Source organism: Pezoporus wallicus, unplaced genomic scaffold, assembly GCF_028554395.1.
Source record: "Pezoporus wallicus isolate ANWC-B61680 ecotype Strahan unplaced genomic scaffold, APGP_CSIRO_Pwel_v1 contig_3573, whole genome shotgun sequence".
Taxonomy (NCBI): domain Eukaryota; kingdom Metazoa; phylum Chordata; class Aves; order Psittaciformes; family Psittacidae; genus Pezoporus; species Pezoporus wallicus.
Window position 1 is genome coordinate 16,443 of NW_026642425.1, and position 16,503 is coordinate 32,945.

The 16,503-nt window shown below is 45.3% G+C and overlaps 1 protein-coding gene across 7 annotated transcripts; it reads right to left on the reverse strand.

The window, feature by feature from the left end:
• Positions 1 to 59: 59 nt before the first annotated feature.
• ZBTB5 (zinc finger and BTB domain containing 5) lies at positions 60 to 16,338 on the reverse strand. 7 transcript variants are annotated; one of them, XM_057430449.1, is made up of 3 exons: positions 16,253 to 16,338; positions 7,194 to 7,570; positions 60 to 2,810 (listed from the first exon to the last, which is right to left on the reverse strand). In XM_057430449.1, the coding sequence occupies exons 2-3, from the start codon at positions 7,196 to 7,198 to the stop codon at positions 782 to 784; spliced, it is 2,034 nt and encodes a 677-aa protein (XP_057286432.1). In that variant the 5' UTR covers positions 7,199 to 7,570; positions 16,253 to 16,338; the 3' UTR covers positions 60 to 781. The 7 variants fall into 7 exon arrangements, 6 of the variants coding, with proteins under 6 accessions (XP_057286432.1, XP_057286430.1, XP_057286429.1 ...); XM_057430447.1 differs by having other exon boundaries at positions 7,194 to 7,678; XM_057430446.1 differs by lacking the exon at positions 16,253 to 16,338 and adding an exon at positions 9,226 to 9,450 and having other exon boundaries at positions 7,194 to 7,678.
• Between the last annotated feature and the right edge of the window lie 165 nt (positions 16,339 to 16,503).

Below are 16,503 nucleotides of genomic sequence, written 5' to 3' on the forward strand. Positions count from 1 at the left end.
AAATCAAACACCCAGATCTTGCTGTATTCAAATCATATACACATCTGGCAGCCCAAAAGTTACCTGTCTTGGATTTAATTTAAGCACCTTCATTACACAGTGTCCTTTACTACAAAACAGCCAAACATACATTCATGACCCTAAAACTGTTCTTATAATTAGCATATTTTAAAGCATTATGTCAGACAGGTGCACCCAAAGTTTTCTCTTTTCAAGATACGTGGTCTGCATTAGTTACAGTAAACAGTGCTTGCATTACTGTCCACACATAATGCAACAACTTGGTTTACAGGTCATTTATTTAAATGCTTGAAATTTTACAAAACACTTTAGGGGGGAAAAATTTAAAAAAAAAAGAAAAGAAAAAGAGGAAATTTGCACTTCAGTTTCTCATTCTTGAAACATGCTACTTCTTGAGATAACTATGCTCTCACTCCTCTGCCCTGCAAAGGAACTGCTGAGCTTTATTGATTTTATCCCCATCAGCCCAAGGCCTGAATGTACATCACTGTAATCACACATCTACAGTGTGATTTCTGATGATCCTCAAGTTTTCCGCTTACAGCTGTTTAAGCCTCACAACACCCCTGTGAGGTAGGTACAGTTATATCCCCAATTTATAGAACCAAGACTTTTGTGTGTGTGGCACGATCATATGTTGTGTTCACTGACTGACCAGAGCAGCTTCTAAGCCTGCAGCCTTCAAGAAAACAGGGTTCATGTTCTTCAGGGAGCTAGATCTCTGCACTGGCATGCTCCTTCCGGCCTGGAGTGGATAAGGTTAAAGCAAAGTGCTAGGCAGATTGCTGCTCTGCCACCTCAGGCAGGTTGTCTTGGAGTGTTTGTACAGGTGACTGGACTGGCTGAACCGCTTGCCACACTTGAGGCAGGCATAAGGCTTTTCTCCTGTGTGCACACGGATGTGTTTCTTGCAGTCTGTCAAGGTCAAAAACGTCTTGCAGCAGATCTTGCATGCATACTTGCGTGCACCTTCTACAACCAAGACGTTGTGCTCCGATAAGGCCTTCTTGCATTTTGAAAGGACATCTGCAGATGCCCGTGTCAGCTGTGGCGGACCAGGTTGCGATGGATGCCCATTTTCAAAAGAAGTGGTCCCATTCATGATCAGCTGGGAACTGGATGAGTTATCTTGCATCTGGGAGCTCCTGACAGAGGTCACCACAGGCATTTTAGGGGCTATGCGTCGGTAACCAGGAAAGCTGTTAGCTCCACCCCTTACTGAGCCCATCACTGCCCTTGACAGGGAGTGCAAGCCTAAGCCCGACCGTGGAAAATCCATGCCAAACTGTTCTGCTGCACGGTACCCAGAAGTCTGTACACAGGGGAGACCCATCACATCCTGCATTGGTCTAACAAAATGAGAATCTGCAGGCTCACTAAATGGATTCTCGACATGAGAGACAGTGGCAGATGAATGGCCAACAGCAGGCCCTGACTCTGGACTCATTAGGTAAGAGGCATCACTGTCCATTCTGCAGTCACTGGTGGTATTTGGAATATTGTCATCACTGTTTTGATTGGCACTGAAGCTACCACTTCTACTTTTATTTAGAAAATTTGAGATACTGAAGGTAGACTTGTGTTCCAGGTTATTTGACACCTCCATGATATGGATGTCTCCCACCCTATCAGTAGTGGATTGTGGGTCAGAAAAGCTACGATCACTGCTCTCAGGACTCAGTTCTATCTTCTCTGCACTCACTACTCCTCCTTCCACTTCAACAGACTCGCTCCCCTCTGCTTGGGAAGTGACATCGCTCACCTCATCTTGAGGCTCCGGGGAACTCAAGGGCTCAGACTTCACCACCACCCTCATGTGCTCTTTTTCATTCATGCTGACCTCTGGATTCTCACATGGGAAGTTGTTCTTCTCAGAAGCAGCCTCCTGGTCAAAGCTGGTTTCCACTTGTGTTGCCTGGGATGCCATAGACATCTGTGAAATGTTTCCTCCGCTGTTGTCAGACTGGCTGGGCACTTGAGCATCTTCCTGAGTACTGAAAGACTGATCAAACAAAAGAGTATTATCCTCCTGGTTATCAGCAACAGCATCAGCCTTAGAGTTGTCCACAATCTTCAGTGAATCCGGTGAGAAGAAGTCTTCCCGTGAATGAACTACTGACTGCCCACTCTCTGTAGTCACATCAGAAATAGACTCATCCATGGTAGGCCTAATACGCTGCCTGGCCCGATCTTCAGAAGACTGTTTACGTTTGTGGAGACGACGGATAGGGAAAGTAGTGCGCTGTTCAATGTTACTTCTCATAGAGGAGCTCATAGTATTTGGTTGTTCCTCTGTGCTCTGAGTAGAATTTAAGGCAGAGCTCACAATGCTCAGTCCAAGCTGCTGCAGCATGAAAGACCTCTGCATGCGTGCATTTTGCTCTTGACCTCTATCACTTGGTGAAGACATCGGCAGTGTCCTGGTAGTAAGGTAGTGCTTGCATGCTTTAACAACAGAATTCAAATGTAAGTGAGAAGCTGCCAGCAAGACATCCATAACATTGCTCTCCCCAAGCATTAGTGTGGAAGTATACATCATGTCTATCAGAGCAGCAAAAGCTTCTGCTGTCACCACTTCGCTGTCCAGCTGAATCATATTCATAGTCTGATCTCCTTCTGCTACAGTAAACAGAGCTCGGAAATGTGTGCTACATGCTGCCAAAACAGAGCGATGGGCTTTGAAATGCCTGTTTCCCACCACAATGACACAGTCACAAAGCTGACCATGAAGCCTCTGGTAGTTGAGCTGCTGAAAGATTTGCTCAAAATGTCCTGGAAAATCCATGATCCTGTAAAACAGAACAGAAGAAACTATAATATTAAAAACAAGTCCTATTCAGACCACAGCCAAACTGGGCTTGACAATGCAATTCGGCAGCTGAAGCACAGATGAACAATAACTGATCTTAATTTACCACTGCCACATTGGTACTGCATCAAAGTCGGCAATCTTGCAGGGGCAGACTAGGAATAAGAATATGCAGGTTCTGCCATGGAGCTGACCTAGAATAACAGCCGCCTCAGCATCAGACATGTCACGGGCAGCTCTGCTGCAAACTGTGTAACACAGGTCATTTCACCTCCGTTAGCTCCTGTCCAAACGAAAACACACTCTTCAGTAAAACATTTGTGTTTTTTTTTTTTAAATCTGTGAATAATCTACTGCAGCCTTTGATAACCTCCTGCTGAAAAGTCTAAACTTTAATTCTCATCTCATTTAATCCAGCTTCACCTTCTGCAAATGACTTTCTGCATAGTTTCTCAGATACTGTGCAGAACTGACATTCAGGTATCTGCTTTCAACATAGAAACACAGAAAAAAAAAAGTTCAGGGAAAAGAAGGGAGACAGTTCTGCACCGGGACAAACGGTCAGCTCTTACCTCAAGCTGCCATCTCAAAGCTCTGTGCTCTCCTTTACTGAAGGCAAAGGGAAGAAAGGAAGGCAGGACAGACCAGGGACTACCAACTTCAAGACACATACTGCTGTAAGACTGTGCTGGTTAAGGGTCAGAAAGACAAGCAACGCACTGAAGACCACTGACGGATTTACACACTTACATACATGTAAGCAGGCAGCTGTGGAATTAGGAGGATCTGTGGGTTTCCAGGAGCAACTTGGTTCCTACAAGGAAAGTACCTCTGCAATGATCCCCAGCCTTGGATTATCACTATTAACATGTCAGGGGAAAGTGGAAAGGTTCTTGATCTTCTTTTATTAAGAACATATTCCTTTTAAACTCATTTGGAAGTTATTCTGCCAGCAGCATGAGATTAGGTTTCTCAGTCACGCCATCCACTGGCAGAACTGAACAAGCACAAGCTGTATACATGCTGGTTCCACCCAGCAAGGGGACAAAGCTAGCCCCTCCCCCCTTTTCTATTAGTCCCTGTCGTGGTTTAAACCCAGTCAGGTAACTCGTTCGCTCACTCCCCCCCTTCTTTCCCTCCCCCTACTCCCGGAGGGATGGAGAGGAGAATCGAAAAGAATGCAACTCCCACGGGTTGAGATAAGAACAGTTTAGTAACTAAGGTATAACACAAATCACTACTGCTACCACCAATAATAACAATGGTAAAGGAAATAACAAGGGAAGAGAATACAACACCTCACCACCAGCCAACCGATAACTCACCCCCCCAGCCCGACCAAGCACCCACAGATACCTCCTCCAACCCTGCAGACTCCCAGCCCTTCTGGGTAACTCCCAGTTACATCCTGGGCATGACGTGCTGTGGTATGGAATACCTCTTTGGTCAGTTTGGGTCAGGTGTCCTGTCTCTGCTTCCTCCCGGCTTCCCCTCCTCCCTGGCAGAGCATGAGGCTCACAAAGTCCCTGACCAAACCAAAACATCCTTGTTATCAGCTCTGTTCCCGAGCTGAAAGTCAAAACACTGCACTGCACCAGCTACCAAAGAAGGAGAAAAATGACTGCTACTGCTGAACCCAGGACAGTCCCACAGCTATAAACCATGCTGGACTTAAATACTGGTATCCTCAGTCAAAACTTGCCAGTGTCTCCAATAGCTACAGAAGGAGTGGGCAGAGAACCATGCCCTGTAACACTTTTTGTCCTTAAATAACAAAGTTTTGTGTTGCCAGGACAGGTGGCTACAGACAGCTGTCCTGCAGTAAAGACTTACAGATACTCTCTGGTTTTAAGCCTGTCTTGAGGCTACTATAGACAGTGTGTGGTGAACAGCTGCCATTTTCTGATTCCCAGGCTTATGAAATGCCTTAGGGGCAACCTGGACAAACAAAGGGACTTGCTCAAGTTTGTGGCATTTGTGGCTTTTGCGGTACTTGACTAACATCAGGTGATATAAAATTAATGGAATTGGTAGTACAGTAGGTGAAGAGATCTGAATTCGTGCCAGAAGAGGTGGCAAACTAACGTAAACCACAAAGACTAAAACCATTAGGTCACAAAACATGTCACAGAATGGCCCCAGACTGTCTCAACTGTCAGGCTGTAGCTAGTGCAAAGTAGCTACTGTTCTCTAGCTGAGAGGCAGCCAGCATTCACCCACCTCCTCCATCTGTAATGGGACACAACATATGTTTTGCAGGTCTTTGCTGGAAAAGGATTTCAAGACAGTCCACTGGACAAAGAACCTTTGCCCTCTCCAACAGATACAGGCTCACAAAGAACTTCAGTTTTACCTAAACACTGAAAAGCTGGAATTTCTGCTGGCAAGTTATCTGCTGCCTTCAACTGTAATTGTTTCCTGAATATTTTAGAAAGAATAAATAAATAAATTACACTTTATGTCTTCCAGCAATGGAGAGGGTCCAGGCTTACTAGTGGCATCAAAAATCCACTAACTTGGCAGCACTAAGGCTATGATGCCTGAAATAACATCATAATGAGATTTAATTAAGTACTGTGGCACAGTACTCCCTTATCACTATCAAGCTGTGTAATAAACCAGAAGAATTTGGGTTTGACACTTTATTTTTTAAATAACAGGAATGCAGACAATACCCGAGTTTATTTCTTTTTAACTACCAATGCATATTTGACAGCAAAAATAACATTTTCAAAATAAAAAACATTAAACAAACGTTGTAATTGCAGTTTTTATTTCTACATTTCCTCTGAGAGAAGTGTAAGACAACGGAAAGGGAGGAAATACTTCTTGGTGCCTTCCTGGAAGAAGGAGGAACGAAAGAGCAGACCCTGAAACTCACTGATCTCCAGCAGCCAGACAAAAGGAAGACTGGGGAGCCTGCTGTGACAAGAGACACAAGTCCTGGCAAGAAATGTCTGGAATGTGGCAGAGGCCAGGACTGCTTCGAGTACTGCTTCGAACACTGCTGTCTGCCTCTGCTGCCCAGCGCACCTGGTTAAACTTACGCCCTCCTTTGTTCCAGCAAGCACCATGCACAGACAATTGTCTCTGTCAAGAAAGGTCCCCTCCAGCCAGCCATCTCTGCAAAGTTGAGAGGTGACTGCCAAATAATTGTTCGTTTATCTTCTTTTGCTCACCTCTGAGATGGGCCAGATGTTATACCGTCTGTTCTTGATTTTGTGGGACTAAAAGATCTAGGGGAGAATTTTGAGAGGAGATGGGAGAGGCTGGTGGGTGCAACAGTTGCCAGAGTAACAAGGAAACGCTCCTTTTAGAGTACCATCACTAAGCATCAGTGTGCTGTTGCGGGCCTAGATGCTGGGTGACCTTTTTTTTCACCTTGCTCCCCAGTCAAGACTGACAGCTCCAAGAAACAGTTGTGTGGTTCATCTACACAGTGTACAATGCTACAGCCCACTTGGCAGACGCCCTGGAAAACACCAGACACACACCACACCAGGAGAGGCAAGGGATCTCCTTTCCTTCGGGACTAGAACTGGAGGGCACTGTAGTTTTAACTATAGTGACTTTCCAAAATGCAGCAGTGCTGAACCATTAGCACCACCACCTACAGGGGCAGCTAAGACAGGAGCACTTTGCTGTGCATTATCTGCAACCAAGAATGAAACATTCCACTTGTACCTTCACTACAGAAAGCACAGGCCCAGTAGAGACTGCTCCAGCTTCAACGGTCATTAGAAGCAAGCTGCTCACAAGCACTCAAGCAGTTCCCAGTCTGTGTACTGCTTTATGCCATTTTAGGAAACTCTGTAGAAGACAAAATACTTGAGAGCTCATACATTGCCCTTATCAAGCCAATCCCAGGGGCTGGCATTCTTCAGAAGGCTGTATAATAATGCATTCCAACCAATGCACAGAGAAGGCTGGGGGTGTAAAACACCAAGCAACATGAGGACAGGATTTCACATCAGTAAAAACACTGAGAGGGACTCCAGAAAGGAACACAGGCTACAGGGATGGTCTAAGGTATTTCTGCCCAGGCAGGAATATATATCTGAACCAGAGAAAACAGTCAGAACTTGTTTTGACCAATGATTTGGGATTTCAGAGTTTACAGAGTCCTTCCCTAGAGTCACCAAAAGTGACTGCGTCCTTCATCTGAAATAATACTAACCCAGTTTTGCTTCAATTAACATTAATTTGGCTTGTTATTTAACTTCTACTACCCCATAAAGGCTGAAGTCCTTGAATCAGAATCAACAAACAGACCCCACAAATGAAGAACTTGAGATCTTGTACAAGATCAACTGAAAATTATAAACCAGATTTGATTTGTATATATCGTATACTATCCACATACCACATTTGGTTAGATATCAGCTACTCCAGCTTACTAAATACATGCAAAGCATTTATGTCATTATCAAAATACGTATGAGTGGCATACCTCAGGACACACCCATTCTGTCTGCCTTCCTCTCCTGTTCCACTGATACCTCACCCTTCAGCAACAGCTGGCTGTAAAAACACCGCTGAAACACTGATAGGCTGCACATCTCATCATTCTCCTGTCTAGTGACCCTACATCTCCAGCACACAGTGGGTGGTATCCCATAACATGGTGTGCAAATGCCTACTCAGATGAAGGATAGAGATGTTCCCAACTGAGTAGTGAGTGGTTTCAGCAGTCAGTCTTTGCAGCCTTCAGGAGGCTCACAGCCAGCTCCAGTTCATATCCTGGGGACACAGGGAAAGTCAGATGAAACATTCTGATGAATCAGATCCAGTCTGTCGGACTCAGGGGAAGCATCAGTGGTGCAAACAGCACACACTGAGTCCAGCAGCCTTTTGAAGAGGAAAGGGAATAGCAACTGAAAAAATGACCGCGATTGAAAAGAAACTATACCAAATTGTTTGGTATAATATTGTTTTAGTAAAACTATAATTTGTTTAGTAAAACTATACAAATATCCTATACTTGTTTAGCAAATACTATAATTGTTCAGTAAATCTATACAAATAGTATTACCAATAAGTAAAAATAGTCAGAGCCATAAAAATTTTAAGAACAAGCCATGAAAAAACATCTAGCAACCTAGTCTAGTGGAAGGCATCCTGGTCTGTCAGGTGAGGCTGGAACTAGATGGTCTTTAAGGTCTCTTCCAACCCAAACCACTCTATGATTCTATGACATCCTGACCGCAATACAAACATTCTGCCTGTGCCTGGGCTAAGGTCTATGAGCTGAAACCACCAGGGTGTCCTGGGTTCAGCAGTAGCAGTCATTTTTCTCCTTCTTGGTAGCTGCTGCAGTGCAGTGTTTTGACTTTCAGCCTTGGAACAGAGCTGACAGCTATGTTTTGGTTTGGCCAAGGACTTTGTGAGCCTCATGCTCTGCCAGGGAGGAGGGGAAGCCGGGAGGAAGCAGAGACAGGACACCTGACCCAAGCTAGCCAAAGAGGTATTCCATACCACAGCACATCATGCCCAGGATGTAACTGGGAGTTACCCAGAAGGACACGGGCTTCCGCGTGGGACTCTTCTTGGCCGGTGGTATCGTATTCTCTTCCCTTGTTATTTTCTCCTATTCTTGTCGTTGGTGGTAGCGGTGGTGATTTGTGTTGTACATTGGTTGCTGGACTGTTCTTGTCTCAACCTGTGGGAGTTGCACTCTTTTGATCCTCCTCCCCGTTCCTCTGGGAGCAGGGAAGGGGAGAGCCCCGGGGGTAGGAAGGGGGGGGCCTCGATTTCTCCCAGCCTGGCACCATTCACTGGGAGTGAGTGAACAAGCTGTCTGGCTAGGGTTTAAACCATGACACAGGGTAAGAACCAAAGAAAATCTCCTTCACATAATGCAGTTAAGCTACAGAACTCCTCACCATGGGCAAGTACATGTGAATTCAATAGCAATTATGTAGATGCATTGAAGAATAACCAAATGAGAGCTATTAAATATTCAGATGTCACCTCTACCTAGGGAAGTCACTAAACCCCAAGTCACTGGAGGTACAGGTTTATATACACTTACCTTTCTAGCTTTGTATTTTACAGCTTGATTTGTTATTTCTGAAGAGTTTTAGGAGAGAACTAAGTTTTTTTTTAAATGTAAGAATAATTTGGTAAAAATAAGGACACATCTTCTATGTAGCATTTTGATTATGCACTTAAAAAGGTAATTAGTCCTTGAATAAAAAAATATGCTCAGGATATATTTAAATACTTGCCTCTTCACTGCTAGAGGAAAATATACCAGCAGCCCACGAGAGGTGAGACTGCTGCTATTGCTAAATGTCCACAGATTGCAGCAGGAAAGTCGGAGATGACGGATTCCCAGCAGGCACAAATTCATGGAACATATGAATACACGAGAGACACTCAGCACTCACACAAACACAGGTAGCAGCAAAGGCCTCATCTTGCTGTCCTCTCTGGCTGGAGGACACATGCAGGCAAGACTCCTCCAGCAGCTGGCCCTCCCAGTAGCTGTCCTGTGGGTCCCAGTCTCCCCATTCCCAGTCTGCATGCATACAAATCCCTAGGCCACAGCCTGTCTCCAGTTGCCAGTAGACTCTCACAGGTACACAGAAACAATCTTGCAGCTGTTGTCACACCCAGAGCTGCCCTTACAGACCCTGTAATGGATGGGAACCTAACTGAGAGCGATTCCCTCTCATGATCATGAGAAGCACTAATGAGGCAGGTTTTTACAAAGTGTATTTGAGAAAGTATATATCTTTTTATCCATTATGACTATCTGTTGGAAAGAGGCAGGAAAACATGCATGCAGCTGTTGTATGACCATCACATTTGGCCATGCCAGAGTGCCTGGCCAATGCTCTTGGTGTGGCCAACAGCGAGAAAGTGAGAAACTGCACGGCCTCACGAGTAAAAAATTATAGATTATAGCCAGCTGTGTTTCTGAGAAAAAAAGCAGGCCTCTGAAGCCTCAGAGGCAACCTCACCTATAGATGTGTGCGAGTTTTCCCAGTTACCTGAGACTCACAGCATCACCTGCAATGGGGCTTCCCAGCTTGAAGTGTGCGCATAGATGATGATTTGGTGGTAACTGGCAATGTATTTCTTCTTAATCTCTCTTCTCTCTATGCAGTAATGATTTGACGCATTGTTAATTTTCCTCTGTGCTATACATACATATATCTCTGAATCGCTGTATTGTGCTTGTTTACTATATACATATATACCTGATTCACATTAGTGTGCTTATTGAATAAACTGGGCATGTTATACGGCTACCATGTGATTGTTTTGAGTACCCTGCCTGTTTGCAAAGCAGACCCACAAATCCCCCTGCTCCCAGGCCACTTCACCTGCTCATCCAGTTTGATCTCTGCTGGCTATTAGACACTCACATGCCCACACTGGCTTCAGTCAATGCCCCACGGACATGGTGACCCTCTGCCCTGTAGCTGCATTCATAGTAACCACAGATCCCTCACACAGGAGAGACAGGAAGGAATTCAGTGAGGAGCAGGATAGATGGCACTGATAACATGCAGGGCATGGTCAGGCAAGCTTACTGACCAGCCAAATGCCTACACATGATTAGCTCTTCTCATCCCCTCTGTATTTCCACACTTGTTTCTCCTCAAATCTCCTAAACTATACCCTTGCCCCACTTTTGGTTTCTCATGTAAACATCCCATAGTAAGTCCCGTGAGACTTTCGGTTTTCCCTGCAGCCCCTGTATCTCTGCAGTGGGCAGCAACCTCTTTAGTATGACGGGACACTGGGCAGATGCTCTGCTGGACTGCCCTAGCAGGGGCCTGGATAGGGTGCTCCTTTCTTGGGGTTCTTGATTTAGGTTCCTACTGTGCCCCTATGGTCCTCTGGGCCTGTGGAGATGGGCTTGTGATGGGCTAGCTTCAGGGATGGCCTTGGGAGCAGCTCTGCAGGGTAGCGTTTAGGCTCCCCCTCCCACTACTGTCTTTCCAAGCTCCCCTAGGGCTGTGCAGAGGAGCTTTGATCATGTTCCTGGACATTCATGGTGTCATATAGTATAATATTTCTCATATATGTGGTATCTGTGGATGAATATATGGCCTAAATTTCTTAAACTAAGCTTTCCATATTAAGAAAGCATCAGGACTAAAAATACCTAATTGGGAAGATGATATGCAAGTGTTCTGAAATTCTAGGGAAAAATACCTACAGTTTACAGTTACACAGCCTGTTTAGTCATTTCTTATTAGCTATTAATCTCAGAGTCTGTCAACTCCAACCAAATTAAACAAAGATGAGATTACATACTGAATTCCCATATTTTCTGTTGGTGCCTGGTTACAGAAGCAGCCAGATTTGTAAGGATGACTTTTCATATTCTCTTAAACACCACAAAACACTCAAACCCAGCCAGCTGACCAGTTTGAACACACAGCTATCAATAAAGCACTCATGCAGCCACCTGCCCAGCCAGGAAACACAAGGGACAGCTGGTAACGCAAACACGTAGCAGGACAAGGGACACTAGATCTTTCCATAGGAAATCAGATTTTATTAGCACATATTTCTACTTCTTCTAATGGTAATAATTTCTTCATATGGGAAAAGGCAAGTATTTAAGTACACCTGAACTGAAACTGCTGCAGAATCCAAACCTTTTCTTTCACTTCTTAAAAAAAAAAAAAAGGCTAACTCACTATAAAATAGTGTAAAAATAACTCCAAATAATGATCTAGTTACAGTTTTATTACTATGTCCCATACTACAGGACACAGTTTAGATTACACTATAATCCTGAGCCACTGTTAAGAAGTCAAACACACGCAGTCAAACATATAAAAAACTTAAATGCAACCTCAAGTTTCCCCTAAAGTTTGCAAACTTTTTCTAAAAGTTTGCAAAGTAATTGATTTTGTGTTACTAAACCAACAAAAGCTGCCTCAACTATATGATTCATTAGAATGGTATCAGAAGAAATCTCACATACAAATACACTAATGAAAACTTCAGACTAGGCACTTGGTTTTTCTTTATCAGGTAAGTGAAGGACAAGTTATTACTTGCATCTCAAACCCCATTCCCAACAATCTGTGTTTAAATGCAGTCAGTATTCTAGGTACCAAGCTTGCAGGAATTCCTGACATATAGCCAGAACTTGAGAGCATGCCAACATAACTGCTTTCCCCTTAGCTTAAATGACATTTTACAAAACATTACAATGCACCTGTACTGTGCTTAAGCAACATGCTTAAAAAAATACACCTCATATAAAGCTCCCCTGAAGCCTGAACTACACATATAAATCTAGATAGGAGTCAGTGATACATGTGTTATTTTAGAAAATGCTTTCTACTATCAATTAGGTTTTTAACTACCAGTTGGGTTTTTAACAAGTCAGCAGGGCAGTGGGAGCACAGAGGCAAGAAGAAATTGAAGTCTTCACTTTGACATCTTCTGCAAGTTTGGTCACTTTGAAACATGGATGATATGCATTTTGTGCTCTGAGAGCGTTTTCAATCCGAACATATGATGAAATTTTAGTTAACAGTCGTTAAAACGGTTTCTGTATCTGTGCCACATAACTACAGCAGACTCCAGTGTTACATCACTTTCATGTATGTGACAATATAGTTAGTGCCGAACATGAAAGGCATTTTGTGTGTGTCTGACAAGCATCTCTAACTACCGACTTTCACGACTGACAGTTAAGCTTACCGCATCTCATTTGAGGTGCTTCCTTAGCCAAGTTTTATATATAGTTCTACTCACACAGTTTATCTCCCTATTTATTGTCAAAGAGGATGAGTTAAAACTTGTCTAAGAATCAGAAAGGATAAACTGCACTGCAAAAGCTGCTGCTGGTTACATCAGCCCTCCAGTGAAGAGATTAAAATATGGTATAGTATTTTCTCATCATCTGAAAGGTACTGCAGATAGATAGTCTATCTCATGGCAACACCAAGTCATTAACAAACAGTAACAGCACAGCTTGCCAGGAGCAAAAAACATCTCTGAAAGAAGCAACAAAACGCTTCCTAAAAATGGCTAAATTTTTCCTAGACACTGAAGAGATGCTACCTGTGACACAGCCATCTTTCTGTTTTCTGACATTTCTACTCACTTCCTCCCAACCCTCTGATGCATCTCTTGGGTCTCCAAATCCTGCAGTGTAGCTGACAGTTCAGAGGAAGACACACAGGAGACTGAAACATGACACACATTTTGATGCACCATTTCAGCTTATCACCAGGGGGGTTGTTTTCTTGTTGTAATTCCACTATTTAACAGACCTACATTGCTACATATGCTTAACTCACAGAATACTGTCCCCTTGTAATTCTTGGCTAACCACTGATTGAGCTTCAAGGTCAGTACCATGGCTTTCACAGACATCAGCCTCTCTCAAGAGTTCACATATGCTTTTCTGGTCAACTTACAAAGGCACAGTGTTTCCTAGGTATCAATAAGAAACAGATGATGATAATGGATTCTATTCTTGATCTTGGGAAGCTAAAAAACCTGCATCTAGATATAAGAAAATGGTTGCTCCCCAGAACATAAAAAGTTTTATAGGCACTGCACAAAGAAACACCTGAAGACAGGCGTTTGGGCACTACTACTATTTGACTTATTTTGAAAGGGAAAAGCAGAGAAGGCTGCTACACAGAACTGGCAGTAAAGCCATTTAAGGGCATGGGAAGATAAGCTGCCATCAACAAGGATTGATTTGAACTCAGTTATATTATCAGTTCAAAAAAACTCGAGATTCATGGTACCACGGCAGTCTCCGTCACTGCCATAGTTCTCTCGCAACAATGTCCAGTGCTGCGAAGCAAACTTAGTTGCCAGCTTCTCCTGCCTACCTTCACCCCAGTTTATTAACCAAACAAGAAACACCATGCAGAAGCAAAGGTCTTCAGGCACAGGTCCCAAAGGCAGCTCAGCACCAGTATGATGTCTTCTTGCTTAATATGGCAATAATTTCTAAATCTAGCTCTTCACTATTTACCAGAGATTCAAGAATTTTAAACAACCCTGCTCAACAGCCTTCCTTGCTGATTCCTTTGCCTAAGCTTTTAACACCAGTGAAACTGAAAGTTAACTGAATACACATGCACTTTTGCCAGAAAACGGTTTAGATTGAAGTAAGAAATATTAGTCTGACACCACCACAATGGATTCATTAGTATTATACAGCTTTAGCCAATCAAATACCTACATCCACATAACCAATTCAACCGATGACTGCTATATTTCAAATGAGAACTGTTGAGTTGTCTGCTCCTGATCTTCCCAAACTCATTTCCAAAATTCATCTTCTAACATTGTCTTTTTATCCTCATGGATGCACTGCACAGTTCTGTCTATTTTGGCATTGTGAGGGGTTTATAAGACCCCCACCTAGCTGTTCTCTGACTCCCCCTCCTTAGCAAGATGCAGGAGAAAGATGGAAAGCCTTGGGGGTTGAGATAAGGACAGGGAGATCATTCACCAATTACCATCTGAAACACTCAACTTGGGGAAGATTAATTTAATTTATTGCCCATAAGTAAGAGTAGGATAGAAAGAAAGAAAACCAAAACCATATTCCCCCCACCCTTCTTCCCAGGCTCAACTTCACTCCCAATTCTTCTACCTGTTCCCCTCAAGCAGCATAGGGGAAAACACAGTGGGGATGGTGGTGAGTTCACAATGCTTCATCTCTGCTGCTCCTTCCTCCTCACACTCTTTCATTGCTCCAGCGTGGGTCTCTCCCACAAGGTGCAGTCCTTCAAGAGCATATGGATCCAGTGCAGGCCCCCCATGGTCCACAGGTCCTGCCAGCAAACCTGCTTCAGCATGGGCTTCTGTCTCCTTGGGGCTGCAGGTCCAGTCAGGAGCCAGGTCCAGTCAGGAGCCTGCTCCAGGGCAGGCTCTCCATAGGCTGCAGCTTCCCTCAAGGCACTCCATCTGCTCCACTGTGGAGCTTGATTATTTTCAGGTGGACAATATCCCTAACCATGGCCTTTACCACCAGCTGCAGGGAATCTCTGCCCTGGCATCTGGAGCACCTCCTCCCTCTCCGTCTTCACTCACCGTGGTGGCTGCAGGGCTGTTTTTCTCACTTCTGTCTCACAGCTGCTGCTGCCCAGTGTTTTCCAGCCTTTCTCAAATATGTTATTTGGCCAGCAGCAGGTCCATCTTGGAGCTGGCTGGAACAGGCTTTGTCCTGTATGGAATAGCTTCTGTTGTCTTCTCACAGAATAAACTCCTGCAGCCTCTCAGCTACTAAAACCTTGCTACAAACCCCAAAAGAGGCATGTACTAATGAAGAATTTGGAAGAACACATTGCCCTAATCACGATTTGAAAGTCACAATACAGGGTTACAACTTACACGGTCTGAATGCATTATGCCGAATTAACTAAATTCCTTCTTAATAATTTTTGAAAGGCACAGGAAGCAGCTTTTGTTGGTCCAGAGTTGGTAACTTCCTTCTCTGTTCTGGCACAGGACTACCTTTTCTTTATAACATATGGGTTTACAGCAGAACCTAACATAGTTACCAGCTTGAACACTGCAGAGTTTGTCTTTGTTAGCACAACCATGAGGAAAACTGGCATCTACAGGTGTAAGTGCCACAGAGATAACACATTCCAGAGAAGCAACTGGTGTGCACACAACTTTTGTACACCAGTAGTATGCATAACACCTCTCCACTAGTACGCTGTCCTCCACAAGACGGGATATGGTTCAATTATCAAACATCACTGCAGGTATCGCACAAACATCACTGCAGACTCAGCAAAAAAGGCCACCCAGAAATTCCTTCTCAAACGCAGCATCTCAGCTCAGCGTAACCGCTGCGTATGTAGTGAGAAGGTCGAAGCCAAATGCATTTCAAGAAGACCCGAGGCAGAGGCCAAGCACAAGCTCTATTCCACCAGACTCTGGCTGAAGGAGCGCCCGACCACTGCAGGCGCCCTGCATTCGCCGGTGTGACCCTGCAGACACCAGCCCGTGACTGAACTGGCCCACAGACCTGAACAGCACATGGAAATCCAGTGAAGGGAACTGCGGCTCCGAGCGAAGCGAAGCCAGCACCAGCCCGTGGGGCCCGCCTGCTACCCTGGGGGTTCCTCTCAACAACAGAATCGCGTTCCCTGCCATCAGCTGAGCATATACCGGTACTGCCACCCGCAGCTGCCCATTCCGCAACACCGGCGGCGTTATGACCTCTTGCGCTCTTCCCCGGGGTGGCTCCGGCGGCTGCTCTGTTCCGCCAACAGCGCACCACCCTCCCAGGCACCTCGGTCTACAGAGTGCTCCCAGCTGGCCTAGGAGTTCTGCCCGGGGTGGGAACCGGAGACGGGGAAGGGGCGGCCTCTTGTAGCAGGAGCGCTCGCCGGCCGCCCGCGTCACCCGCACCTCCCCCGATGCCTGCCGCCGGCACTACCCGCCGGACCCGCCGCCGCTCACCTGCGGTCCCCGCCCCCCCGCTGCCTCTGCTCTCCGGTCGGGAAGGGCCGCGGCGGGGCGCCCTGGGAGGCAGGAAGGACAGGGCGAGGCTGCTGCTGCTGTCAGCGCCGTCGTCGTCCCTGCTGCCCTGTGCCCCACTCTCGCGGCTCCGCCCTCACGGGACCTCCGCTGCAGCGCCGTCGGACGGAAGTGACGCCATCGTGCAGCAACCCGCTCGGCGGGCGTGGACAGGCCGGCCTTCCCGGCCATCA